The 27697-nt window shown below is 49.0% G+C and overlaps 1 protein-coding gene across 2 annotated transcripts; it reads left to right on the top strand.

Annotated features, from left to right (window-relative positions):
* The first annotated feature begins 12 nt into the window (after positions 1 to 12).
* Positions 13 to 27456, top strand: LOC139102584 (leucine-rich repeat-containing protein 15). 2 transcript variants are annotated; one of them, XM_070656612.1, is made up of 3 exons: positions 13 to 594; positions 4091 to 4172; positions 20457 to 27456. In XM_070656612.1, exon 3 carries the CDS (start codon positions 20489 to 20491, stop codon positions 22412 to 22414), a length of 1926 nt encoding a protein of 641 aa, XP_070512713.1. In that variant the 5' UTR covers positions 13 to 594; positions 4091 to 4172; positions 20457 to 20488; the 3' UTR covers positions 22415 to 27456. The 2 variants fall into 2 exon arrangements, with proteins under 2 accessions (XP_070512713.1, XP_070512714.1); XM_070656613.1 differs by lacking the exons at positions 13 to 594; positions 4091 to 4172 and adding an exon at positions 4191 to 5923.
* Positions 27457 to 27697: the final 241 nt, after the last annotated feature.

The raw sequence follows: 27697 nt of genomic DNA, 5'->3' as shown, positions 1-27697 counted from the left end.
CCGAAAGCGGAATCGCTTTCCGCTCGAGCGGATATATTCACGTTCCGGAATCAATTGCTTTTATTACGATCTCTCGCGCGCGTCAATACATACGTGCCTTCGGGCTCGCGTTTATCCTTTCGCTTCGCTTCCGTGTTTCTTCTTTTTTTTTTTTGAGGGGGTGAGGAGGAGGGGTTTTTCACGCCGGACCCTCGCTCGCGAAAAGAAGGAATCGCATCCGGGATAAAACAGTTGATTGATTATTACCGGCCGCGAACGAATCGAGCCGCGAGTGGGCGCGCGCGAGTGGTCGCGAGGGGAACAGGCGGAGGCGCGCGTCTGCGCAGTCCGCCGGATAGTTAGTCGTTTGAAAAACGGTCGCGCAACCGATGCCCAATAAGGGAGAATTAGACGCGCGAGATAAACGACGGAGAAAAAACTGACGTGTCGTCACGTACGCACACGCACACGTCGTTCCAGATCGCGGCTGATTTATCGCGCGGATCGTGCCCGAACGGTGGACGAGGATTCGTCATCGCCAGCGATTTCCAGGAAGCTGCAATCGCCAGCGAGGCTAACTCCTGGACTACGCCTGACGTCCCACAGTCACCGAACGTGAGTATAAAATAATACGAGATTAATCTGAGGGAAAAGATCAAAGCGACCCGCTTTACACTTTTCTGTAATAATTATTACGTTTTCGAGAACGACTAATTAAGCGACCAATTATTATTTTTTTTTTTTTTTAATAAATTAGGAAAAAGGTTATTTTAATTGTTTTCCCTTATTGACGATACTGACTAGTTAGACGAGGGAAAGACTATTACAGCTAGGTTTATTTTCGAACGGTGAGGTAATCATGTAGATTTCAGCGTTGTCTTCGTTGCGACTTGCGGAATAAATTAATTCTAAAACTGTACACGGATTAGATGGAAGCAATTAAGATGGAATACAGGTATTCAATGATTTACATCGGCTAGGCAGCGGCGAGGTCTTTCAGATCCTTTTTAGAGAATAAAAGTCACCGAGGGAACGCCGATTGATCCCCGAACACGAAATTGCACCTTCGTGCCGAACGGAGGATCCCTTTTCGCATTAACGTCACGTTAGCGTGAATCACCGTGATTACACGATTGGTTAACGAGTTTCGCCAGTTATATCACCTCGGCATCTCGCACACGTTCGTGCGTAACGTATTTTTCCTTCGTTCAAACAAACCCATTGCGACATTCCTTGCGAAACGATCGGCGAAACGACTGCGATTTCTAGTCGGCGGATTTAGCGACGAACCGCGGCGATTTTAATTAATTATAACTCGACTTCTACGGCGAATAATGACGAATACTTTAATTTCAAAGTTAATCGTACTGAAGGAATACTACAGAAATTATTTTCTCGGAAGGTTGATGCGCCAAAGCGACGATTGGAAAATTTTTGTTTCATCAACCCAGCCTCCGGTGCTAATCACGCATAACACAAATCATTCCTCTGACGGTGGCTCGCGTAGATGACGTTCGCCGTTCGATCATCGAATTATAGACCGAGCGTGGCGCAGACGTGAATGCCAATTAAGATATACGCATTGCACGGGAATCGAGAGACTCGGAAAGTGGGCTCGGAGAAATCGCCCGTTCGTCGTATAAAATTATTATATGAATAATGAACGACCGTGACTGTCGCCGTTCCGAAACTGTTTTTTTTTTTTTTTTTTTTTTTTTCGCAAAGCCGTGGACGCAAAGCAACGAGCACCTTTTAGCACCGCGAACTGCAGTTGCCGCCGGCGAGAAGCGCTCGCGCCGGGCGCATTTGCATCCCTGTAGGGTCGCCGTCGTCGCTACGTATGTATTACAGATTTGAAGCGAGGACAATGGGAAATCGATGCGGGTCGGATATACGGTACGCGTCACTCTCTCGTACGGCCCGTCCCGTTGTTTGTTCATGCAGTCGGCGCGTGATTGAGCGACGCGGCCGCGACGCGCGTCCCGCTTCGTTTCGAAGGACCGCCGTCGGCCGGTCGGCGCATTGCGAAACCCGGAAAACGGCGATCCCACGATCTCTCGTGTTGAACCGACGACCTGCCAATCCCGGGCGCGTATCAGTAGCGCATCGATTAACTTTTGCGATTGACGTTAGCCTTTCCCGATTCCGCGCGCCGCTGAATTATCGTCTCGGGATTAATTTCCCGCTCTCTTTCCTTCCTAGGGAAAGAACGAGTCTTTCTCTCTTCGGTTCGTGCATCGCGCCGCGGATTTATCCTTTTTTTTCTCTCTCTCGTTCTCTTCTCTCTTTTTTTTTTATATTTTTTTATTCCTCCGAACGCCGTATAACGAGGGAATCAAGGATAGCAGAGCGGCGAGGTTCAAATTTAATGGGACGTAACGTCGAGCATTCCGACGTGGGAGCGCCAACCGGTTGAAAATGTACGCCTCCCGGTGATTAATGGGACTTAATTTTTCATCGCCAAGTCGGTAAATCGCGCAAATACACCGGAACAGAAATTATCCGCGTAAATAAAATCATCGCCCGTGGAGAGGAAATAAAGAAAACTAATTTTTTTTAATTATTTTCTTTTTTTTTAAGTGCCATCCGTCTTTCCTCTAGCTCTAATCCGTCGGATTGTTCTTTACCCCTTTTTTCACAGTCCTTGACATTAATGCCGCGATCAGAATGTCTCTTTAATATTCTGAAAAATTTTTTGTCTATGTAAAAGTAACGTATACCTATTAATGTTAACGAGACGAGCTGATTTTTAACGTGTGGAACTTTATTATATGTATATTTAAGCGAGAACTCCGATTTAAGTAATGATTTTATGGTTTGATTTACGAGATGTTCATTAGCAATGATACTAAATCGATTGCTAATTTTATGATACGGGTAATTAAATATCTGGATTCGTAAAATTGATTTCATTTAATGTAAAAGCATGAAGATACATTTAAAACACGTCGGATTAAATTGTCCTAAATGTGCTTCTTCATTTTTTTCATTTTTTTTTTTTTTTATTAAACAATATTTGGACGCGTGATAAAATAATTGATAAAATGTAATTAACCATTTTATTACATTGCTAGATATTTACTCGAAATAAATATCAGCCGCGCGGTCGGAATATTACATAAGCGCGCTATTTTTAATGCCCCCTCGCGAATCGCTTTAACGCGCTAATAATTCATCGTACAACGTAACAAGGTATCGGGATAATAAGTGCAGGGTTTCGAATGTTATCGAAATATGCCGGAGCACTTTGCTTCACGTGGGGATATAACGCGACGATAATTCGCCCGAGGTGCTTCCACGATTCGCATCATCGGCTGATGTTGGAATCGTCAGTTGTAAAAGTAAGCAGTAGATGGCGACGAGACGCGTTTCGCTCGCTCGTAAAGAAGAATCCGTATTGGATTCTCGCGTAAAAAGCGTACGGCCGAGGACATGAAATTCTACTTTTGGAGGCTGATAAGCGGTTTATTCGCGAGTTATGTACGATAACGACGAACCGCGACGCGCTGTACAGATTCTTGTCGCGTTACGTAAACGAATGCCTCTTTACCTTTTTTTTTTCTTAATTATATTAATGTCTTTCGTCGCGACGTGAACGCTTTTCAAATCTACCGCAGTCAAGTTAGCCGCACGTGGGATCGCTAAGGAATATCTCAATCGCACGTCAATTCACTTGTGTCCAAATATCGCCTTCCAACTCTGTGCGCCCGCGAAATTATGCGAGAATTACTCTGGCAGAGCTCCAACGTGACGCAGAATGCTCGCGGGGGACGACGAACTTTAACCGGCGTGACTTCGGGCGAGGATTCTTTTTGCTTCGGCCGGGAGCTTTCCATCCGGGAACCTGATATGCGTTTTCTTCAGCGAGAGAGCTGCGCTCCGGCGACGCGACGATTGCGGAGGTCCGCGCGAATCGGAAGATCGTTTTAAAAAAAATACGGAGGGTGGTTGACGCCACACATCGGGATCAGAAATCGAATCTCACGGTGAACGACCGATTTTTGTTCCGAACATATTCCCAGTCGCGATAAAACAAGAGCGGTTTTCCCTCCGCTTCTGTTCCTCTTCTCTTTCGTCAATTTTTAATTTTCTTTCCTTTTTTTTTTTACAGGAAACAAAAGCCCGATTGCGGAAATAATATTATGTCGCGGCGCAAGTGGCATGGGAACGCAAAATCGCAGAGGAAAGCGGAGGTAAGAGAGAAATATTATCGTTTAATCAGGGCGCCTCCAAAACATCAACATATTTGACGCGCGATGCTGTACGCGGTTCGCGACCCGGTTCTTCGCCCCAATTTCTCACCTCGTTATACATATTTTCACGGGGGCGGCGTGGATGCCTATCGGCGTTATCACGCTATAATTAATGCGATCATTATTGCGTTCGCGGGGGCCGGATTAAAAGCCGCGCGGACAGCGGCGGCGAAAACAGCTTAGCGTCAGCCGCGGTGATTAAAAATTACAGCTGCCGGTGAAGGAAGGTAGGTAGGTAGGTAGGAAAGGAGGGAAAGGCAAAACGAATGTCGGAAGCCAAATCTATGCGCGCCGTAATTTTTAATTATTATTCCACGGCGATCGCGCGTAAACCGCGCGCGGCCCTCGCGCGCTCGCTACGTACGCTTAATTAATTAAACACAACGTAATTACGGGACGCGCGAGCCAGGCGGGACAGCCCGACCATTTTTAATTAATATACGGCGAGGCACGATTACGTAGTCGCTCGCTAACGCCCCTGACGACGTCGCGGACGACGACGTCGGCGCCGTGCCCGCGTTTATCCGTGGGATATTATACCGCCGGTGGCGGCAAACATTTCCGGGTCTAGTACTCGTCGTAAGACAGCAAGGGGAGAAAAAGAGAGAGAGAGAGAGACAGGTAATTACGATTTCTATTACGCTAGAGCCGATACCGGTAACGCGGAGAGCTCTTCCAGCTCTTGGCCGGCCGTTCGTGAAATAATCCTCGGGAAAACCGGGTCCGACGCAATTTCGCGCGAATATGAATAAGAATCACGACTCACGCGTGACTCAAGGGAACGGGGAGAAAGAGGGGGAGAAGGGAAAGGGAGACGGGAGCTCCCGCCGTTGCGGCGAAGTTAGGGCGCTGTCGGGCGGAGCAGGGCAGGTTAGGGCTGGCGGCGTCGGGGAAGAGCCCGTGGTGGAGGTTTGGGGTTAGAGCGGCGGCGACATGGTGGTGGGAAACGGCGGCGATGGTGGTGGCGAGAATGACCAACTGCGCAGACCCCGAAGTCTCGCAGCCGCGAGTACGTAGTCAAACTCCGGCTCAGTAAGGACTGTGGTTCCCGTTCGTAGTGCAGTTCGAAATCACCGGGAGCGACCGCGTTCTTTCGTTTTTCTCTCTTTCTCTCTATCTCTTTCTCTTTTCTCTCCTTTTCTCTGTCTTTCTCGTCTACTCTTCTTTCTGGACCTAGACTGTGGACCTCGGTTTCGTCTTTCCTTTCGTTTTCCCGTCGTCTTCGTTTACCGTCTCCCCTCCTCGTCCCCCCTTCGTCTTCTCTCTTCTCCCTACTCTCGCGCGTGCAACTCGTCGCGGCGCCTCCTTAACTTTTTTACCGCGGCCTGTCCTCCGCCGTCACGCAGCACGCACGCGGCTGATACGCGCGGCCCGAGCGCGCCTTCGATAACGGCCGCCGTTCGCGATTGATGGACGCGAGCGAGCCGCGCCGGCGATCCCCACGTCCCGATCGGAAGTGTTTTCATGGCGAGTCACGTGGATCGACCCGGTGATTCCGGTCAGTCTCGTTAGTCCCGGAGCGTGTGACAAGCAGCGTGTGTGCCGCCGTCTGACCGTCGGCGGATGTCTACCACTGGACGTCTACCGCGGACCGCCGGGTGACCGCCGTGCGTGGAGGAAATCCTGCGTTGGATCGGGTCGATGTGCAGCACGGGCCCGAAGAGACGCGCCGACACTTTGCCTCGCTCGGTGTAAGTACCACCCACTCGCTCTCGTCCACCCCGTCCCGGCCTACCCTCGAAACCACCCCTAAAACACGACGCGAACGCCGGCCGTGAGTCACCGCGCGCGCGGCCCCGTGCGATAAGTCAGCTGGAAGCGCGATGCCCGCCGAGGCGCGAGGCTCTTGGTTCACGGGATTTCTCGGGTCAGCTGTTCGCCGGCTGCACGCCTCGGCACACGCCGTTATCGCGGAGATCGCCTTCGCTAGACTGATTAAATATGCATTCTCTTTGGTGCGCGCTGCCCTTAAAATAGGGCTCCATCGACTCGCGCTAAATTGCCCCGCCGTTTATGCACGGCGCGATTCTTTTATAGACTCGCGGCGACGAGCGAGATTTACGGAAAGGCCGCCGGCCTCGCCCGTTCGCGAATTTCGCGTAAACGCGCGGTGAAATAAACCTTCTCATTAAAACGCGCCGGCTGCCCGAGTGACTTTTAGAGCCGCTCTTAGTTTTCGATGGGCACTTAAATTTTTTTTTTCTCTCTCTCTCACAGTCAAGCTGTTTCTATTAAATTTCTCCCTGCGATTCCCGTTCTCGAGCTCTGCATCTGGAACGATGGGATCCAATTGAAAGTATACTACGTCTCGAGTTCTACCGCGCTGCTCGGTATTAATTTCGAACCGTGCTCTCCTTCCCTTTCTCTCTGCGTTTCTTTGCCGAGGCAATTATTATTGCATCCAGCATTAAATTTGAATATTAAAAGGTATTACGATATTTCGCTGTTTAACAATTTTCGACGTTAAGTCCCGCGACACTTCGACCGTCGACAATTCGAAAGAAGCGGCGGAAAAGGGAGACGGCGGGATGCAACGACGAAGAGGCTCGTTCGCTAAAGTCGATAACAAGCGTAATCGCGGTGTCGCGATCCGAAACTCATTAGACAAATTAAATCCTCCACGTCGCCGGTAAACACGTACCGCTTTCTTACGATCGTGGCATTTCGGTTTTATAATTAATTACCCGATATCCACGGAGATCCCTAATCCCCTCCTCCCTCTCCCCGAGCTCGTAATGAAATGCACCCTTCTCGTGCCGACGAGCGCTGTTGTTTTTCCGATGGGAAGTGTTCCGAAATACTCTCCAAGTTTAATAACGCCCGGAGCTTATCGCATAGGTATTAAGCACGCGTTCGCACGTACGTTGGTATTAAATTTTGACGTTCCTTCGGAAAGGAAAGAGGGAGGGTTTTACTTTTCCCCGCGCGAAGGGTCCTTTAATGACTCGCAGCTCGCGGAGGAGAATTACGATGGTTAATATATCGTAATTACTTCCACATGCCTACGCAGAAAACGCCCGGCTCATCCGATCCGTCGGATATTTCATCCCGCGGGGGCGGAGGGTTATCTCGGCGTTTAATAATGCGCGGCGTCGCCGTGGGACTTTTGTGTATTTGGAAACTTATCCGGTTTCATAACGGATGATTTGTCGCGGTCGTAAAGCCGTATCGCCGCCGCGTGATTTGTGATCCCGCTCAAGAAATCTATACAATGCCGCGTACGACGCTCGGGCGTTAATATCCCGTGGCGTATAAATTTCTGGGACCGTGGGTGCGCTACGCAAACGGCGCTGATAAAAATATCGCGGCCGGAACTTATCGGAGCCCTCGAATGTTGATACCGCGTCGGCGAGCGTTATCGACGCGCGTTATAAATGTAGAATCCGCCGATGTCCTTTATGAATATCAGGTCTCCTGGAAAGCTTGGATTTTTTCCGGCCCCCTTTTTATTTTTTCCTTTTTTTTTCGCGGAGGGCGAATTTGTTAATCGAGTCACAGCACGCGACGCGCCAAGCCGAGCGTACGCAGAGCCGCCCGTGATACATTTCGCGGTGACTTTATTCTAAATAGCCGACGTTTCGCATGTCAGTAGCCCCTTCGCGCGCGGGGGGGATCTATCGGGGAATCAATTTGAAGGGCCGGGATCGCATTTCCGGGGATGCGAAAACTTTTTATCTGTTATAACAGTCGCCGTACCGTGATTAATCGACCCGTCCGTGCTACTATTAAATGGGATGCGGATAATTAATCGTCGGTTTCGCCACAACACCTGCTTGCCTAGCGTGGGAACATCTGAGCCGTGTTAGACGGGGCAAAAACCGGCGGGCGTGCCGATCCAGGATCGCGGGCCGCGAGTCATTAAGTAAAACTGTAAATCTTGCTTATACTCGCGCTACGCGCCGGGCTTACGTCAAATCCAATCGTAAATTCCGCGATATGCGCCCGGGATATTAAACCCTTACGCACTCGTGGATTTCTCTCTCTCCGGACATTCTCCCATTTCGTGCCTTTCCAGGGCAACAATAACCGCGCGAGTGCCGAGAGCTCGGCTCTCCAATAATAAAGCGGCCCATAAAGCTTACGGGGGCGTGAATGACGCAGGAATTACAGACGGTATTTACATCGTCTCGCCCGTGGAAAAGCGGTGCTCCTCCGCGCTTGTGCGACACGTTCGTCAATCCGTTCGAGCGCACACGCCCTCGCGAGTGTCTTTCACCGAAGTAGAGGGTGACACGGGCCGGGGGGAAATGGGAGGGGGGGAAAAGAAAATACGCCGGTAATAAACGAAGCCGTAAAAAGATCAGCGACTAACACACGGCCGTGTAGGCGACGTCAGGCAGTCGGGCGTAGAGGGTCGGAAATTTTAATAAGCCACAAAGCGATCGGATGGAGATCCGCAGCAGGCGGCACCGGCGGACCCTCCAGTCAACTTTCAGCGTCCGTGATAAATCAGGACGCACCTGGCGTCCCTCGCTGCACACACGCCAGGTTCGGTGCATTCGCCCGTCGCATACTCGCCGGATTACCTTCTTCGCCCTCTCTCTTTCTCTCTTTCTCTGTCTCCCCGCGTCGATGGCGCTCGGAGAAAAGCAGCGTATTCTAGGCGGTCGAATTAAGAGCGCGGGAGCGTTAGGGTCGCGCGAAGAACGGACGGAAAAGGCGAAGGCTATAAATACGAGGAGAGACCGGGAGAGCTGGGTCGAAAGACACGGAGGCGAGGAGAGAACTGTCCTCGGCACAATGCGTGCCGATCCTATTTTCAGAGATACCCATCTCTCACGGTCTCGCCGGCGGGGAAAAGGAACGGCGGCTAACCGCTCTATCCCGGAGTCCCGCTCCTCTTAGGTTGGCCCGCAGCTGTTTCGTCGCTTCTTTAAAGTCCGCCCTTCCCACCGCGTTGGTTTTCCTATCTGAAAGAAAAAAAAAAAAATAGAGAAAAAAAAAATATCGGAAATGCAAAGTCCGCCCCGGCGCCGTCGCGAGGGGTAGATCGCCCTCCCCCGATTCCAACCTAGCTCGTAAAAACGTTCGTGGCGGACTTATCGAAACCGTATTACTTCTCGCGGAGAAGAGTGTTTCGATAGGGCATCTCTCCCGCAGCATTTCAACCCACCGTCGGTCGACGTGAAAATATACCAGGGGCATCGAAACGTCGCTCGCACCCTCGCGATGGAAGCAAATTCTCCGCCGCGCAAAACAAACCCCCGTCGAAATTAATTAAAACCGCACGGCTGCGACGATATTCGGCCGAGCGTATAATTTGCGATGCATTTCCGTTCGCGGGCGCACCGACGCTGCCAATTGTCGCCGAAGATAATCGTTATTCCGGCGACGACGGCGGATGTGATTTCAGATGAGGATTAAGGATGTCCTGTGGGCGGACTAACTCGTTTAGCCGTAGGGCGCAAAGGACAGCCGTCACTTGGACGTCATACAAAGCGCGCCTGGGCTCCCCTATGGAGCGCCGGAGATAGCGGAACGCGATAACGGGGGGTGATTCCTGGAGTCCGGGACGATAATCAGATTCGATCTCCGAGCTTTAAGGCTCCGGCCATTTTCTTCGTTCCTTTACCGGCGTCGACCATCGGTCACGGATCCCGAGTTGTTAACGTTACGGTGTTACCAGCTAGAAAGAATGTGACGCGCCACTTACGGAGTATGACAGATTTTCCCGGTAGCCGCTTATCTCTGGTTACGAAGTAGTTCGCTCGCGGCCCGACGGCGCACACTTAGCCGGCGAAACCGGGTGATTTATAGCGAAACTTGCCGTATAAAACGTACACATACGTTAAACGCCCGGGGTGTTTCGCGTCGTTGCTTCCCGCAAACGTGGGTCTCCCTCGCGGCTTAAGTTTCGCGGAATCGAAAGAGATAGAGGGTGGATAGGGTGGTAAAAGGGCTCCCTTGTCTCGGTGAACTTGCACCTTGCACTTCAATTTTATGCGCTCGGCGAAGGGCGGATATCGCGCGCTCGCTCCTGTAGCCGGTATTGTTTGCCGGCCGCTTTTGTTTACGGCTGCCTCATCTCCGTCCCACCCTCTCTCTTTTCGCGGGGTGGTAGATCGTGGTTCGGGAAATCCACTTGAGGAGGATTTCTTTTGTCCGCCCGTCGCGATAATCGAGTGAAACCACGGCGGACGAGTTACGCCGGGACCAATGTGATTACTTACCACCGGATATCATCGGCGAGATTGGAGAAAGGAGCGAACGCGTCGGGACTCATCGCGGCGATCAGCAGCTTTCCCGTTGATTAAATCGTTCATGAGGGCCGACGTGTGTATCGCGCGAAGAGCGTGAGGATCGGTGAAAAATATCGTCCGCGGCGGGCGCAGGAAAGAAGGAGAGAGCCGTGAGAATCGCGCGGCCTGCGAAAAAGCGCGGAAGTGATCGTTGCGGATTATCGTGACCGCGAACCGTCGGCTCAAGGTGGGCCTATCGTTCGAGCCATCATTTGACCCGTCCTCCCACTCGGCGAACGGAGAGGGAGGCCGACCTCCCTTCCGGTGTCGAATGCCACGGGCAGCCGCGTTCTCGAGGGTAAACGAGGAAAAGCGGGACGGGAAAGCGAGAAAGAAATGGGCTAATTGCCTGGATCTGATCGATCGCCCTGCAAGGCCCGCTTCCTTTCAATTATGTAATTGGACGGTGTTAACCTGCCGTCGTAGCCGTGTAACGTACACGGCGCGGTGCCTGAAGCGTGCGAGGGGCCGGAGATTTATTATTTCGGCGAGACAACCCAGCCTCGATACAACCGTAATTGGATCTGGGACGTCTCCTTGTCAGGCGAACGTCATAATCCCGCGTGGAAAAGCGTGGAAGCGCGAGAGTAGGTCGTTACTCTCTGGAAAACCGGAAACGCGGCGGAGAAAGGACAGGAAGGGAAGCGGCTGGCCGACGTACTGGAACGAGCGACTAAACAGGCTTAATATTGTTAGCACGACTACGCCGCTGCGCTTTTCGTTCGAAGCTGGACGTCGTTATTATCTTGGCTGTTAAATATGGCCTCGTCGGACACGCGCGTGAATAAATTAACGTGCAGCGAGCGTGCACTACTGTGCATTCCCTCTTGTATTTATTTTTTCTTTTTTTTTTTTTCTTTCTTTCTTTTTTATTTTTTAAATAAAAAAATGAAGATAAAGGCTTTACAATTACAGCTTTGTTCACTTCGCGTCCGCGAGGCGTAATTAATTTTTTAACGTTACATAAAAATGAGACGTTAACGAGCATTGTTTTCCCTCTTAAACGGCGTTGCTCGAGATACGCGCGCGGAGATACGGGGCGAATTTGATTATTTTCGCAGCTCGAATAACCGGTAACTCCGGATGAAGGACAGGTGGAGGAAATAACCGATAGCTATCGGCACAGAACATAGGAGACGCAGAACGAGCAGATGGGATGTTTTAATATGCCCAGCCAATATTTCTGCGGCTTCGTCAATGTAGAATTACGAGGATACATTGCCCGCGCGTTGACATGTCGGGCGCGTTGATATTTCGCGTATCGCAAAATTAGAACTATCGCCGCATATCTGCACGGCTCTCATCTGCGGGATCTATCGCTCGTATTTATCGAGATTTCGCGATCGACTTGCTGCCAATCTCTCTCTTTCTCTCCCACGGTTTCATTCACCGGAATAACGTTTTAATTTTAAACACTTCCCGTACAAATGTATATAAGATGTACTAGAAATCGCGCATCTTTTTTTTACAGTCTTATAAATTATCTGACGGTTTTCCAATTTATATCTTTTTTCCTCGGAAAACTGTACCAGCTCAATAGTCGCTAATCGACTGAGAATTTTACATTCTGATATTAAATATTTCAGCGTCGAAGAGTCGAGATGCAACCTTCGCGATTCAGTCGATATATCGTAATAAAATTGTTATATCAGTCATTGATCGGTAAATTCAATGTTAAAATAAAATGGACGAATACCGGCGACGTTCTTTAATTGGCTTTTACCATCGAAAAAGAAAAAAAGAAAAAAAAAACCTCTGGCTTAAATTCGACAAGTCGCGGTCGCGATTAATAGGAAGTGCGTGATATTCCATAAATTCTATACGAGCGAAATGAACACGTCGAAAATTTCATTGGATTTGCCTAAGGTTAATTCCGCATCGACCGCAACATATAAATCAGATTACACGGCGCCGACACCGAATTTCACGCCGACGCCGATGCAAATACGTGCAAAAAAGCGGAAGGCCAAATTTCAAAAGCGAACGAGCTCTTCCGCTGCCAAACGCGGAAGAAGAGAAACGCGGAGGAGATAGATTGAATCACGCCGCTTAATTTGAAACTGGTCCGCGAATTCGCGCGTGATGAGATCGCAGTTGCGGTGGATCGCTGGTCTCGGACGGAGACGCGCAACGTCGGGGCGCCATTGCCTGGACGAAAATACGCGGTCCAGCTCCCAATCTCCACGTGCATCGACACCGCCGGGTGACTTAAACGATTAATTCTGCCCGTTGACCGTAATTAGCCCGCGGGGCATCGAGCGAATCGCGTCGCGAATCGCAGCGACGGGCGCGTTACACACACCCGTGGAATTTCATTCGTGATTTATCGGCGGACGATTTTTATGAAGCCCCGGAGGTGGGTGGAATTTTATGAGAAGCGCGGTCGCTGAAAGCGCGGGATGTTGAAATAAGATGACGACGGTCGCGACTGCCGTATTCCGTCCGTGGGAGCGATTGAAGGAAACGGTATGTGTAACGTACTATCCGTGGAGCATTTCAATATCACTGACGGGAAGAATCGAACGGCGCTAGACGCGCCGTGCTATGTATTACCGGAGCGGTTCCCGCGGCGTCGCCGAGCTCGGGCTCTTTTAAATTTGGAACAATCGAACATCTCCGGGCCGGGGGAGTAAACCGCGCCGCTCGACACGTGGAGCAATTTAGCGCCGAGGTGTCTGTTTTTCACCGATGGAAAACGAATAACGAGCGGAGGGAAGAAGCGAGGGCGGCAGCCGTTCCTCGTCGGCATGCTACAGCATTCATTGAGAAAAAGCAAGCGGGACGGGGCGCTAGGAACGTAACTGATGAACCGGGCGCGGCAAAAGTACCGCGAGATAAAGTGGGCAACGTCGGGGGGTCTAACGATGGCGTGGGTGAAACATTGGGTAGCGCAATGTATGTACGTGCAGCACGGAGCCGCACAATCGTTCAATCCTAATGACACCGTTTCTTAAGAGCGAGCTGCTGCGGTCTGGGTATCCTCCCGGGACCGAAAGCGGGCTTCTCTCTCTTTCTCCCTTCGAAAAGCGGAGTCGCGCGAACGGGCGCGGCGACACGGTTTAACTTTAGAAATCTGAATCTTTTTTTTTTCTTTTTTTTTTTGCGCGGCGGAAACGGTCGCGGGCGAACAAGAGAGAGAAAAAAGTGCGAGGAAAGGAAGCGACGTCAAAGACTCACGTTTTGCGACAGCAAGATATAGGAGACGGACGGAGGCGGGCGGGATTAGAGGGAAAGGTACAGCGGCCCAAGTGTTTGTTTAATCGAAATGGAAGCGGAAACGGGACGTACGAACAGACGGACGGATACAGTGGCACGGTCTAGGTATCTTTAATATCTTTAATCCACACCCCTGCGCTCGCGCGTCGAGAAGCGGAGGTATGCGTGCAGGCAACCCCCTAAGCCTCCACCGTGCTACGATGGTGGTAACCCTCTGTGTGTTTGAGCTACGCAGGCGCGGTTTATCGACTCCCGCATATATATAGGAGCGGCGGGAGAAGCGTTTCGTTTCGTTTCGTTTCGTTTCGCAGTAGCTCGAACAATTTCTGTACCGCCACCCTTCTCTCTCCGCCCTCGCCCTCCCTCGTTCTCTCTTTTTCCGTCCTGCGTCTTTGTTTTTCTGTCTCTCTCTCTTTCTCTCCCTCGTACCCTCTTCTTTCTGTTTCTCTTCCGCCTTTACGCCACCCGTTCTTCATCCCTTTCTTTTCCTCTCTCGCTCCAATGCGTGCCGTTCTTCTCGCCCTGTCTCTATCTCACGTTTGCGCTTCTCTTTGTTCATTCGTCGTTCGTCTCGGCTCCGGATATTTGTCCGGATTGCAATTGCAGAGGGCTTTTTCCCACTCGGTTCCCTCGTGCCTCGGCGTGTACCCGACCGAGTGAGTCCTTCTCGCTTCCTCTCTTCTTCCCCCTTTGAGCCTTCCTTTTCCTTCCTTTCTTCCTTCTGTGTCGCCACGACCTCCGCGTGAAGCAATATTTTACTCGAGCGGATACGCGGCCTTCGGCTGCGCGCCCTCGAAAGAACCGGGAGGGTTGAAATCGTTTCGACGTGTTCGATGACCGATCGAGTGCTATCTCCCCCTCGCTGGAAATACGTACCGGACGTTAGTAACCACCGCATTAATCTCCACGCACCCCGAGATGGTGGTCAGTCCTTCGCGCGGTCATCATTTCAACCCCTTTCGCTGGAAATACCCTCTCGCTCTAGCAAAAGGAAAACGAATCTTTCCTCTAATTTCCATAAATTTCCGCGGCTTAAAAGGGAGCAAGAGAGTGAGAGAGAGAGAGAGAGACAGAGCTTCGTAAATGAGTCGAATGGGCCTTTAAGAAACTTCCGTGATATCTCTAATCGGCAGATACCGCTCTATCAATACCGATCTGAAACTTCTCCCCTGCGCCAAAGTGTTCGATTCGAACGCTGATTGCCAGCTGTCTTAAGTTATCGTCGGCAAATACCACGGAAGACGGATCCTTCCCGATCCTCCTGGCGAGATACGAACCGGCTCGAACGACAGCTGTTCCCGGATAGGCAGCGTTATATCGGGGAAAGGTAGGCCGCGCACGAAACGATTGATAGCTTCTCGGCATCGTTAAACGGCGTCAAGTCTTTATTCGTCATTTCTCAGGTCCAGATTCGGGACGTAACGAACGGGATTCGAAGATCCCATCGACCGGCTGTTTAAGTAATGTAAATGTCTAGGCTTTTTTTTTTTTTTTTTTTTTTTTGTTCCTCGCGGTAAAGAGGAAGGAGGTGGATCCTTTTCGAACAGGTGGCAGGCCAGACGCGGACCAACAGGTAGGAAAGCGTACCCGGCTGATACGGGTCAAGAAATGCATAAATTAAACGAGAGGCGTGTATACGGGTCCAGCCTCCACCGTTCGCTTCGTAATTTATGCCCGGCAACTGCATCGCGCCTCGGAAAAGGCAGAGAAAGAGAAAACTAGCGCGGAAGCGAGAAAGAGAGACGGGACTATTCATTAAGGCGAGAAGAGACTCGGCTGGGGCTAGAGCAAACTTTCGGCTTAACGAATTTTCCGATTTCGCGCATTAATATGCTAATCCAATTAGCCGTTTCGGCACAGCGGCCCGCACTCCCGCACGTGTGGTACCGCCAAGTTTTTAAACCCGAAGAACTAATTGAATTAGCATTTCAATGCAGCGATTCGTGCAATTCGTTTAGAGCCGTGGTTTGGTTTAATTTTCGGATATCTCGCGCGTGGAACGCGCGCCGGCGGTATTAACGTTTGATCTGCTACTGTTTCACCCGCGGGGACACGCTTCTAATTACCGTCCTCGAATATTTATAACTGCAAGTAATTCTTACCGTCGCTATCGCGTATGCCCGCGCAGACGTGTGGCTCCATTCGGAGTAATGAAATTAATTATTCGCCGCCTCGTAGTGTTCACACTTTTAATTCGAATCGACGTACAGTATTTCAGAGACAAGTAGATAAATCGATAGACAGAGAGAGAAAGAGGGATGTTTAATTGCCACTAAAGAAATTGTTTTGCGTGACTCTCGCAATAAATATAGAAACTCAACTCGCTCAAATTCCCGTTCAATTTTGCTACTGCAAGTTTATGAAATATGTGTCAAAATTATTTGACACTTTCATGACACAATAATCAGAATTATTATCGCGAATGAAAAGGGAGGGGTGGAAGGAGGGGGGAAAGGGGAGGTGAACGGTAATTGATAACAATGCTCGATGGAAAAGTTTCATTTCGCGCACGTGATTTACTAAATGCATTATCACGGAATTGCATTATCTTCGCGGCCTGGCGTATTATAGCTGCGCGATAGGTAAATCGCAAAATTATAGCTCGCGCGTGGTTCGTGCTCCTCGCTGGAGAGGTTGCAGCACGGTCGTTTATTCGGTGGTTAGCCAAGTTTGGTATGACTTTGGCTCGTCTTCAGCCGAGTTGGATCGAGGGAACGGGAACGGGTTTCCAGGGTGAAAGGGGATTCGGTAAATTGAATGACTTGGCCTGTTATACGTTATCCGGGACTTCTTTGCTTTATGCCGCGTAGAATCGGGCGAACGGGCGCAGATTCTATTATAGACAAGAAGTCACCCGCGGCTGCCTAGCTGCTACGCCCGATGCCATTTCCACATGTATTATGCATGTCCGGGCAAATTTCGTCGTCTGTCGCGACACGAAGGGGGAAGACCGTCGTCTTATTTATTATTTACGCTTCCTTTGGCCGATAAACGGGCGATCTTAACTTAGCTATCTTAAGAATGTCGGCTCCTCTTCCCGCTCGAACCGAAAATTAAACCGCGCAGACTGTATTAATTTTTCAGACGGGATTTACCTGCCGCATAATTTATATCACTCGGCGAGAAATATCGCGTATATATACTATACGCGTATATGTGCATCGTAATATGAAGTCTTTTAATTCCGGCCGCATATCGCGATTGTGCCCGCCCGAGCTCGTTACAAACGCGCCGCGCAAATTATGCATTATTTATCAATTCTTCGCACGAAAATATCGCGTGGCGCGTAAATTGCAACGTAATAAGATATCGGCGGTAATGATACGCGCGTACCGTAAAACTACATCTAAATAAATCCGATATACGGTGCTTGCACACAGCCAACAGTCTGCAACGTTATACAATAATTGTGTACAAAGTATAACGTGGAACAATTCGAAATATATTTCAATATGTAATTTTTTTTAATTATTTTTAATTCAAAGATCGCATATCGATCGGTTGGTTCAGGCGCGGACGAGCGGAGGGAAAAAAAAATAGTAAAAAGGTTCTCAATTAACGTCGTATATAATCGTGAACAATTTATCGCTTTCCTTCGTTGATCTAATTATATCTTCTTAAATATACCGTTTATCGCCGTGCCATGAACTGCCCTTAATAACACAATCTCACTTCTCGCAACAAGATTACCTCGATGATAGGTATCCGCCGTAGCTTTAGAAACAATTACCGATCTTTGATATTGCGCTAAATATTTCATCGTTGCTGCGCGCCGTTAAGAGGTAGAGCCTCAAAGGTGCTTAACCGCCCGTCGGTCGGGGCTTATGCGAAACTTACGATGCGCAGAACTAGATTATAGCTAGTCTCGTAAATGTAAATCCTTAACGAGTTGCCAGATAGGGCGAAATAAAAACTTCCCGTTGACCCAGATACTGAGTTGCGATACTTGAGCTAATTCCCGGGCTTTGCTCTTATCATCCCGGGCGGTCGTAGACAAGCGTTGTTTATCGGGCCGATGTCAGTTTTACCGCGGGGCAAAAGGGATCCTCCCCCGCCCTTTCTCCCCCCCCCCTTCGAATATCCCCCGCGCAATCAAGTTTTCCCGTTTTCTTCCTCCCTTCGACCTTCTTCGCGTCCCGGTCCCTTCTTCTTCCCGTGTCGATCTCATTTCCACCCTCCTCGCAACTTTCTTCCTCTCGGCGATATTCGCGGAGCCGAAAAACGCCCCTATATACCCGGCGCGTCCGTTCTGCGGAGGTATAGAGAGGAAAAAGAAAAAAAAAAAGAAAAAAAAAAGAAGAAAGGCGTCCGCGATTTCCCGGAGAAAATGACGTGCGCTGCCATACGGGATATTACTTGCCGCGGATGTTAACGTCCGCTGCATTTTTTTGCGAATGCCACGGATCGGGGGTGGAAAGGGCGACGCGCGAGGAAGGGGGACCGGAGAACTCGTACCCGCGGCTTCGGACGGGCATAGCTGTGCCAGATAGCGGGATGCTGTAAATCTGTGCATTATACATGACAGTGAGATCAGCGCCATTTGTTATTCCCCGACGGAGCGTGGAAAAAAAAAAGAGACGTGAAAAATTACCGGAGGGCGCGGCGAGCACTTACTGAAAACGAGGATATTGGGGAAATTTCTGGACACCGGACGAGAGGAGAGAACTTGGCAGAAATCTCGCGACCCGCGGGGTGGGAGAGCGAAATTATCGTTGGTGCAATGCGTAATATTCCTGCCCTCTGGTACACGCGTGCCCCTCTCGATCCGTGGGCTTCGGTTAATGGATATAACGATTGCTAAATTGTTATTAGTTCGCGGCCATGTGTAATGTTTTCGGCGTACCTCTCCGCGAACCGTGTTTTCCCGCATACACGCTACTTTTGCGTCCGGTTACGGCGGCTACATACATTATATGAGGCACTCGCGGTTAATTTGACGGGCTAATCTAGTATCGATTTTCAATCGTCGGTCGAGTTATGCGCGTGTTAGGAGGGGAGCATCAGAGTCGATTACGAGAGCGTTTTGCCTCTCGTTTTTGGAAAACGGTTTCACGATGAGCGAAGTAGACGATGTATCGGTAAAGAGTGCTTTTCCCCTCGGAAATTATTGTTTTAAAGATCGCTTAGTCGTGTTAATTTTATTTGCGGGAGAAACCAAACGTTTATACAGCTTAAACTTTTTTTTTTTTTCTTGACACTACTTGACACGAGTTATTTTTATTATACATATATTTTTTTTTAACCGTCCGAATCGATAAATAAATTAATTAATGCTTGAAAGTTGCGTCGTACTTTTCTAAGAGTTTCAACGAAATATTAATGGTCTCGGTATTGTTTATCTTGTCGCCTAGTAAATTTCCCAGGTCTTAATTCTATCGCAATAGACCAAGCACGTTCTGCTTCCACGTGAAATACGAACTCATCGAATTGCTTGTTTTGCGGATAAATTTACCAAGGAAGGATGCACTCTCTCTTTCTCTATCTATTTATCTCTATCTCCCCATCTCTTTCTCTCTCTTTTTTTTTCCTCTCCCGTCTCGTCTCTAAGAAATAAACGTGCCGTTGGCAAACGTATCGTTTTCTTGTTACCCTGAACTTTCTTTGAAGGATAGTTCCACTATATTTCTTTGCCTTAGGATAATACGAGGAAAATCTATACCGGTACAAAGTAGCGAGAGAAAATATTGTTAATATGCTAAAAAACCCTCCCCGCTCGTAATAAAGTTACATAAAAATATATACGCGCAACAACTTTGAGCTGAAGGCGGTATGTATGGGGGCGAAATTTAATATTCGCTCCTCTCTCGCGACCGGTCCGTTTCCTATTTTTAACACGCGTGGCCGGCGTTATTTACCTTGCACGTGGCATTTAAAAAATAATAAAATAGTAATAGAATAAAAGGAGGCGACGGTACAAACTGCACCGTGTCGGACGTGTGTTCTCGGGATGGCGACGGGAGGTAGAGAGGAGATGCAGGCAGCGCGAAATCTGAACGCGAACGGGTGTGTAGGTGTCCGTAAATAAACTTGCATCGAGCCTGTGCGGCAAACCGGCTAACGTAAAAGGTAGTTACGCTTTCGCTGAGTTTACTCGGCTCACAAAGGTCTTTCAGCTAACGGCGGGTTTTATTCGAAACATTTACCGCGGCTCCATGATGCAGAGATATCGTTCGTATAATCGCGCCGCGGCGCGCGGCGTGTAAAGAATGTTTCCGCGTTTGCGCGAACACGATAGGATGTAATAAATGTTTCCTAATTGCCCGGATACGAGTGAAACTGCGGCCCCCGGCTTGTGCTTTAACTTGTACCTCGGGCTTTATTTATGCCCCTTTAAGCGCTCAATTAAATTATTTCGCATTGCCAGCGAGATCCCGTTGATTGTAATGATAGCGCCACGTCAGTCCGGTTGAAGAAGCGAAATTTTGTGATAGAGTGTTTTGAAATGCGAAATTAACACGCAGTTAATATCATTAAACCGTCGGTCATTAAAGGGATAATTGGAACCGCGGGATGACGTGGTAATTTCTATCGCGCTTTGAGGTGTAACTTTATAATATAAATATCGGCGTACAATAAATGTCAATGAAAATCATGCAAGTACTTACACATCGGACAGGATCTCGTTTTCGTATTTGCGGCTTCGCTGATGCGATGAAGATTCCTTGAAATGCTCCTTCGAGGATCCTCGGGCATGCGTTGAAATTAATGACTTGATTCGCTCGCAATAATTAGCCGGCGATAACGGTTCCGTCGCTCGTTTATGTCGCAGGGCAGTTCCAGTTCGACAGGAGTTCATATGGAATGGCATCACGTAAGCCGTCGTCGTCGTCGACGCTGCCGATTGCGATAGCGATGGCTGCTATGATGACGGTCGTGGCTAGTGGTCTTTGCCCAGCGCGATGCCGATGCGACGACGAGAGCCTGCGGGTCTCATGCGCCTACGCCGGCCTCGAGGTCGTGCCGATCCAGCTGAACCCGGAGATCCGCCATCTGGACCTGTCGAACAATCGCGTGACCAACGTCCACCTCACTTTCGGCTTCTACGGGAATCTGGAGAGCCTCGACCTGAGCTCGAATCTCCTTCACACGCTGGGCTTGGCGAACTTCGGCATGCAGCAAAACTTGATCGCGCTCAACATCAGCAGCAACATGATTCACACTCTGGCGAGGAACGCCCTCGACGGATTAACGTCACTGAAGGAATTGAATCTGGCCGCCAACAATATCTCGGAGATATCCGAGCAGGCGTTCAAGTCCACCAGCGAGCTGGAGGTGCTGAATCTGAGCGACAACTCGATCACGAGTATGCGCGACGAGCTGTTGAAGAACTTGCACAAGATACGAACGTTGATTCTGAAGAAGAATTCGCTGCTGGAAGTGCCGACGAGCAATCTGGCTGTGGCACCGAGCCTCGAGCACGTGGATTTATCGGACAACTTGATACTGGAGCTCGATCGGGACTCCTTGCCGTCGTTGCCCTCGCTGATCTCCCTCAATCTGTCGAACAACGTCATCAGATACATCGCCGACGTCGCCTTCGACCGTCTGCCGGATCTTCTCTATCTGGATTTATCCGGGAACAATCTGACTTCCGTGCCTACGGCCGCCCTGGATAGATTGAACGTTTTGACGAGTCTCATTTTAAGCACTAATCCCCTCGGCTCCCTGGAGGCCGTCGCCTTCCGCAATTTGTTCGAGCTGAAGACCCTGGAGCTCAACGACTGCACGATCGCGAACGTAAACGCGCGTGCCTTCGCCGACAACGTGAATCTCGAGCGCATCTCGATGGACGGCAATCGAGAGCTGAAGGAGTTACCGGCGCGAGTTCTCTATCGAGCCCGGTACCTCAAGTGGGTTTCTCTACGTCGATGCAGTCTGGCGACCCTGCAGCCGACGCAGTTTCCCGTCGACGGACTGTCGCACCTACGAGTCGGCGGTAATCCTTTGGTGTGCAACTGCTCGGTGCACTGGCTGTGGAACGTGATTCGCGCGGAGGAGCGACGGAACGAGACGCGGCTTGAACTAGACATCTACGACATCATCTGCAGCGACGAGGAGTTTTCTGGCAGAGCGTTGATCGCGCTTTCCGAAGGTTCCCTGCGATGCCGCCTGAGCCCTCTGTATTTATCGCTGTCGGCGGCTGGCTGCTTCCTGGCGGCCGCGGCCGTTCTCACTTTGATCGCGCGACTTACTCGCGCGAAGAGGAAGAGGCGGTCGCTCGCGTACGCGGCGCCGAGCCGTCCCGAGTTCCTGGTCTACGTCGGCAGGAGCGACAACGGTCTGGACAAGAGCGCCGAGTCGTACAGCCGCCGGCTGTTGGCCAGGAACAACGAGGACATTTCGTACGACTCTCCGCGCAGCAAAGTAGCGGCGACGATGCCGGCGGCGACGGATTACAGTCCGCGGGAGACAAACATTTACGAAACGCCGCGGTACATGAGATCCGGGCGTCGCGACGCCGTCGAGCCGACGTCGCAGAGCAAGCAGTTTCCGGAGGAAGGGGTGTACGCGGTAGCGGATGTGACCGGTCTGCGGGATGAGCCGCCGGAAGTGCTGTCGCTTTATCGGGCGCGAAGTCCTCCCGCCGTCAGATCGAACGTTCTGCGGCAGCTGGACTATGGTTACGATTACGAATACGATTATGATTACGAGCCAACGGCACCGCCGTCGCCGCCGCCGCCGTCGCCGCCGCCGCTATCCGAGAAGCCGCACGTCGTCTTTGTATGAGGAGGACCCCGAGCGCTCGGAGATCGTAAACGCAGGTCGGTGGGTTCAGTTGCGGTGGTAATCAGCGAATCCGGAGGATAGTCTAGTCGTTAAGCGGAACCGGACGCCGTCGTCTCCGTATCGCGGGCCTTTAACTATCCGAAACTGTCTCGGGATCATTGCCTCGGCGTGGTGTCCCGGCACTCGAGGCGTCGCGCCGTGTACATAACGGGGAGGCTTATAGGGTTTACTAGAACACGGAGTGGTTGTGAGACCGATGCGAGAAATGCGGGAAACTTACATGCCTCGGCTCGCTGCTACGGCCGTTTAAATTCGCGCGATGTAAGACACCGTTCGGGAATCGATCGCATCGGTTTGTAGACGTTTAACTCTTATTACTGGTCGCTCTGAATCTCGTTGCATACGAGAGGACCAACTGCAAATGCATTTCGGTACGGTTTGAGCAACGGTGATGCTCGTTCGCGACGGCACGGAGAAAAAAAAAAAAAAAAAGAAAAAGGTGATGAAAAGAAACGACGTGCCCCGGACAGTTTTTACGGCAAAATACGAAACTGGCGTCGAAATTGTAGCCGGACGTCGCTTTCTACTTGGCGTCGGGAGAATGATCGATACCGTCGCCGTCATTGTCGTTGTCGGGAAAGCGGATTATCCGAAATTCTGTTGCCCGTGCGAGGAAACGGGTGGTTGCTTTCGGTCCGTAAGAAACCGGCCGGCGACACGCTGAAATTATCTTCCCAGGACAAACGGAAACAACCGTGGACGAGTGAAAATGAAATGTCTTCCGAGATAGTTGCGTCGCTGTTAGACAGAGAGAAAGGTTAGTGCGATAGAGAGGGAGAGAATGAGAGAAAGAGAATGTGAGAAAGAGAAAGCCAGGATGCATTCTCACTGAGGGAACACAATCAGACTCGGAATGTAAATTGTGTGGGAGCACGTTGTACTGGCCGGGTCGCGAGAGGAAAAGAGAAGGCGAGAGACCAGGACCCGTATTTATTTTGCGAGGATTGCGAGTTGAAATCCGCTGGCTCAGTGCGAATGCAGCGGCCCGATTTTGCCCGGCAAGAGCGTTTGTTCTGCCGGATTCGTTTGAACAAGTAGTGACAAATCAAATCAAAGCTGCGTCGTATTAGTCGATTAAAGGTCCTCATAGAGATTACTAGCTAGCTAGAGATTAATACTCTTCGTAAGGTCCGTTCCAAATTTAACGCTCACAACCGAACTATTGTCAACTGCTTCGCGATTGTTGTAGGAGTTGATTAATAGGGCCTTCATTGTCCTTGCCTCCTTCCCTCGGATACCCTCCCCCCCCCCTTTTCAAGGTATTTAAATACTCAAAGCGTTTGTTTAAGCTTCAACTCGATTTCGCATCACGTATTCCCCGGTCTAGCATCCGAATCCGAACACCCCCGCGTTAATTTATTATTAATTTGAATTATTCGGATGATAGGTAAACGACGGATATATAAATCTCAATCGCGCCGGCTATAAATAAACGAACAAACTCAAATATTTATGGGAGATCGATTGCTAAATATCTAATTTTTTATTTTTGTATTTGAATCGGACGAGCGTTTGATGAATCGAGGTACTTAAAATTTGCAAAAGCTTCGACCAGCGGCGGGTGAGAGGGCCGTTAACAAAAGAGCGGCTCGCTACTCGCTGAAAGAGATTATGTTGACACGTTCCTCCATACGAGACACGCTTAAGGGAGCAAATTACGTTGTAAGTCACAAGCCCGACTTCTTTCCCTCTTTTGCAATCGACGGAGGGAAGGATCCCTCGCTCGTACGAAGTATTGTACATTAAAGCAATAATAGTTACGATCTTTACTCTGTAAGCACATTACACACCGAGTACATTTAGAGGTAACGACAAAGAACACATTTATACGAGGCATAAGCGAATACATGCGAAAAAATATAAATATATATTTATTTATTAATTTATGATGTTAAGTTTGTGGAAAGGAAAGATGTTACGTTTTGGAATACGAAAAAAAAAAAAAAAAAAAAAATATACTTAAATGCAGTACGAATGATGTGCGTTATAGGAATCACCGTGCATACTTGTACTTGCGATTCGCCGTAGCAATTCTGTCTTGCGCGCCGACAAAGGTACGTCTGGACCCGACCGATACGTGCATTCTCCTCGACGGAACCGAGGACGGAAGTCGTTACGCGAAGCCGCGATTACGATCCTGAGAACCTATTTGGATTCTTCTTTTATTAATTTTTTTTCTCTCTCTCTTTTTTTTTATTTCTTTTTTATTTTTATTTTTTTTACGCAAGCCTCCAAACGCACCGTGTCCACGAAACCTAACGGAATATGCAAAACTTCCTAATTGGATCCGCTTGTAAGGCAACTTCATGAATAGTAGTAGTAGTAACTGTAATGGTAGTAGTAGTTTGCAGCACTCAGAGATTAAGTCTCGTTACTGAATCGCATTTTCCTACTACGGGTCGGGAAAGCTCGACCTTTCACAATGACAGAATTTAAGGGAGAGAGAGAGGATTAAAGACGCTTTTTTGAAATCGTCAACGTTTGGCGACTTTCTAAGTGAATAGTTGGTGACAAATTTTAAATTGCTCTATAAAAAAAAAATTAAAAAAAAAAAGAGATACGTTCGGATGATATTTCCGTAATCTTGTGTGTCACGTGTTCTTCTACATAATTAATTTTTTTTAATAACAAATGAACAACGGTATACCGACAGGAGTTATATGTGTATCGATCCGGTGACGGGGTATTAATAACGGACCAGAGTTAATTTCGTATCTATCGAAATAACGCTATAAATTTAAATGCTATAAATTTTGAGAGAGACCGTAGTAGCAAATATTAGAGGAACATTACGTTGTTAGCATAAAATGAAGATTACCCTTCTCGTAGGTCGCGTGGAAAGTCAATTTCCTTGGGATATGCAGTAACGCGGTCTTTAACGAGACCGCATCGAGAGATTTTCGTTCTCAGGCCGCCACTCGATATGCGGATATCATAAAAAATGTATGGAAACCGTCGTTCTCTTCCCGTTCGAAACGTTCACAGTTTCCCCCACAGATAGTCTGCAATCCCCGTCGATTCGTATCAACGTTCATTCGCGCCGGGCGGCCGTTTTAAAAAAATGATGTTAGCTGCGCGACCAAAAAAAAAAAAAAGAAAAAAAAAAGGAAAAAAAAATGGGGAAAAAGGGAAGAGGGAAAATCGATGGAAGTATATATATTTACGAGGGCCGTGAAACCGTTTAGCTTTAATGCGATTAGAACGAAACATTCAGAGCTCATGTTGCCGTGCGCGGACCCTCTGCAAGCCTTCTTTCGCCCTGGGACGGTAGGCGGTCTGAAAAATTCATTCCATCTCGAAGCGAGGTACTCGACAAAAGAGAAAGAGGGAGAGGAGGCTTGAATGAAAATCCTGTTAACGTACCTCCCGTGTGCGGTCCAGTGACCCAGCGAGTTGCATCACGAGCCTCCGTTTTCGGTGGCCGCCGAAACGGGTCGTCCGTCTTGGCTCATTAAGTTCCCGAAGTTCCGGCGCGGAATGCGCAATCGATCGTCGTAGTTTAACTCGAAAGTCGGTAACCGAGTCTACTTTTTTGATTATGCGGAGAGTTTCACGACTAGCCTGTTAAAGAGCAGAGGATGGAAGAGAAAAAAAAAACAGACGGTCAGAGAGAGAAAGAGACGGAGAGAAGCGGAGAATGAAAGAGGAGTTCAATAAATTCTGGACCTTCGGCTTTATTGGAATTTTAAGAATGATGGCCCACTTCAAACATCGGCGTATGTTAAGATAAAATTTGTAGATTCAGTGTTCCTCCTCGTTGCTTAATCCATATTTCCGCGTCCGCGGCTATACCTTTATTTAATGATTAATTTGTATATATACGCCGAATTAATTTGAAATAATTTTTAACGGAGATAATCCGGCAGATAAAAATTCTAATTGAACGTATAAGTCACGCCTTTTCGTTTCTTTGTCACTTGAACCATTAAGGGAAGGCGGGGTAGGGAATTAAAGCCGATCCAATTTACAACTTTGATTACCGACATTACGTGTTCATCTCCATTCATTTCTCCGTCTCATTCCAGCCCCTCTTTCTTTTTCTGCCGTTCAAATCGCGCGATTAAGCTTGAATCGCGAGCAATACATCTATGCCGCTCGAGCTACAACTAAAACCTCCCGTCGGTTCATTTACATTTGTTTTGCGCCGAGATCTCAAGACCTCGCTTCGTCACGATTATAAACCGCGATTTCAAAGTAATCGCGGCAGACAAAATCTCAGGCTCCTCGGAAAGAAGCGAAATCCTAGCTTATTCCATTCGGCGAGAAACGCCGAGGATTCAAATGACGTTGAATTGATGCTGAATGCATCGGAATAGACATCGATCCAGCCTTTCTCATTGAAGAAGCGAGTGCAGCGGTACAAAGTAATGTCGGAAATTAGATTTGAGACCTACACGATACAGTAATATAGATTTGAAAAGGAATAAAAAGAAAAAAAAAAAAAGAAAAAGAAAAAACTTCCTCTAATTCAAAGGAAGACTCGTATAACACTCTCGACTCTTCGAGCATTATTTTTACTATCTATTACCCCTCGCACGCTGTTCGCGCTTTTAATCACATCCGGCGTCTCCTCGTTTATTCATTCACCCGACATATAGAGATAATTCGAGGAGGTCCCACCCCTCGGCTCGAAGTATTCGATCCGAAAGTATTTGCCGACCTTCTCTCTCTCGGTTAGCCAAGATTCCTCGGTGGCACTTCGCCCGACTCGTTAGTCATGGTAGTTAGTCAAGCTAGTGCATCTCGTCTCGAGGACGACCAAGAGGAGGACGACGGAAGCGGAGAGCGAGGCGCTTCGTTTTCGAAAGGGGTTGCCGCCCTTAGGGGAGACGAAGCCCTTCACGAATGTCCTTCCTCGTTCTATCTCCACTTCTTCTTTTCAGTTCCGCGAGTGCGTTACTCCTTTCTCTTCTGCGAAATTGCATTTTGAAGACCGATGCGTTTCGAGGCTGCAGCTATTCTTTTTTTTCTTTTTTTTTTTTGTACTCAAATATAATCCATGTAACATGTCGAATGTAAGCCGGCGTTAGAACGATCTAAAACATTTCTATTTTTTCTCTTTCTTCTTTCTTTTATTTTTTTTTTTTTTTCCCCCAACACTCCGCGGAAACTCTCGAGAGTATTCCTGTGTATAATTAAAGAAGGGTAACAGGTGTAACCGGTTTTTTAAGATATTAACAAGACGCTGCGTTCAGGCCGATAAATCACCAGACGCAGTGCGCA

Source organism: Cardiocondyla obscurior, linkage group LG05, assembly GCF_019399895.1.
Source record: "Cardiocondyla obscurior isolate alpha-2009 linkage group LG05, Cobs3.1, whole genome shotgun sequence".
In the NCBI taxonomy this organism is placed as follows: Eukaryota; Metazoa; Arthropoda; class Insecta; order Hymenoptera; family Formicidae; genus Cardiocondyla; species Cardiocondyla obscurior.
Note: the sequence above shows the minus strand (reverse complement) of the source record. Positions and strands in the feature narration are given on the sequence as shown.

What these genes read in the sequence shown, in the direction of transcription:
- LOC139102584 (XM_070656612.1), top strand. Translation starts at nt 20,489, where the DNA reads ATGGCATCACGTAAGCCGTCGTCGTCGTCGACGCTGCCGATTGCGATA.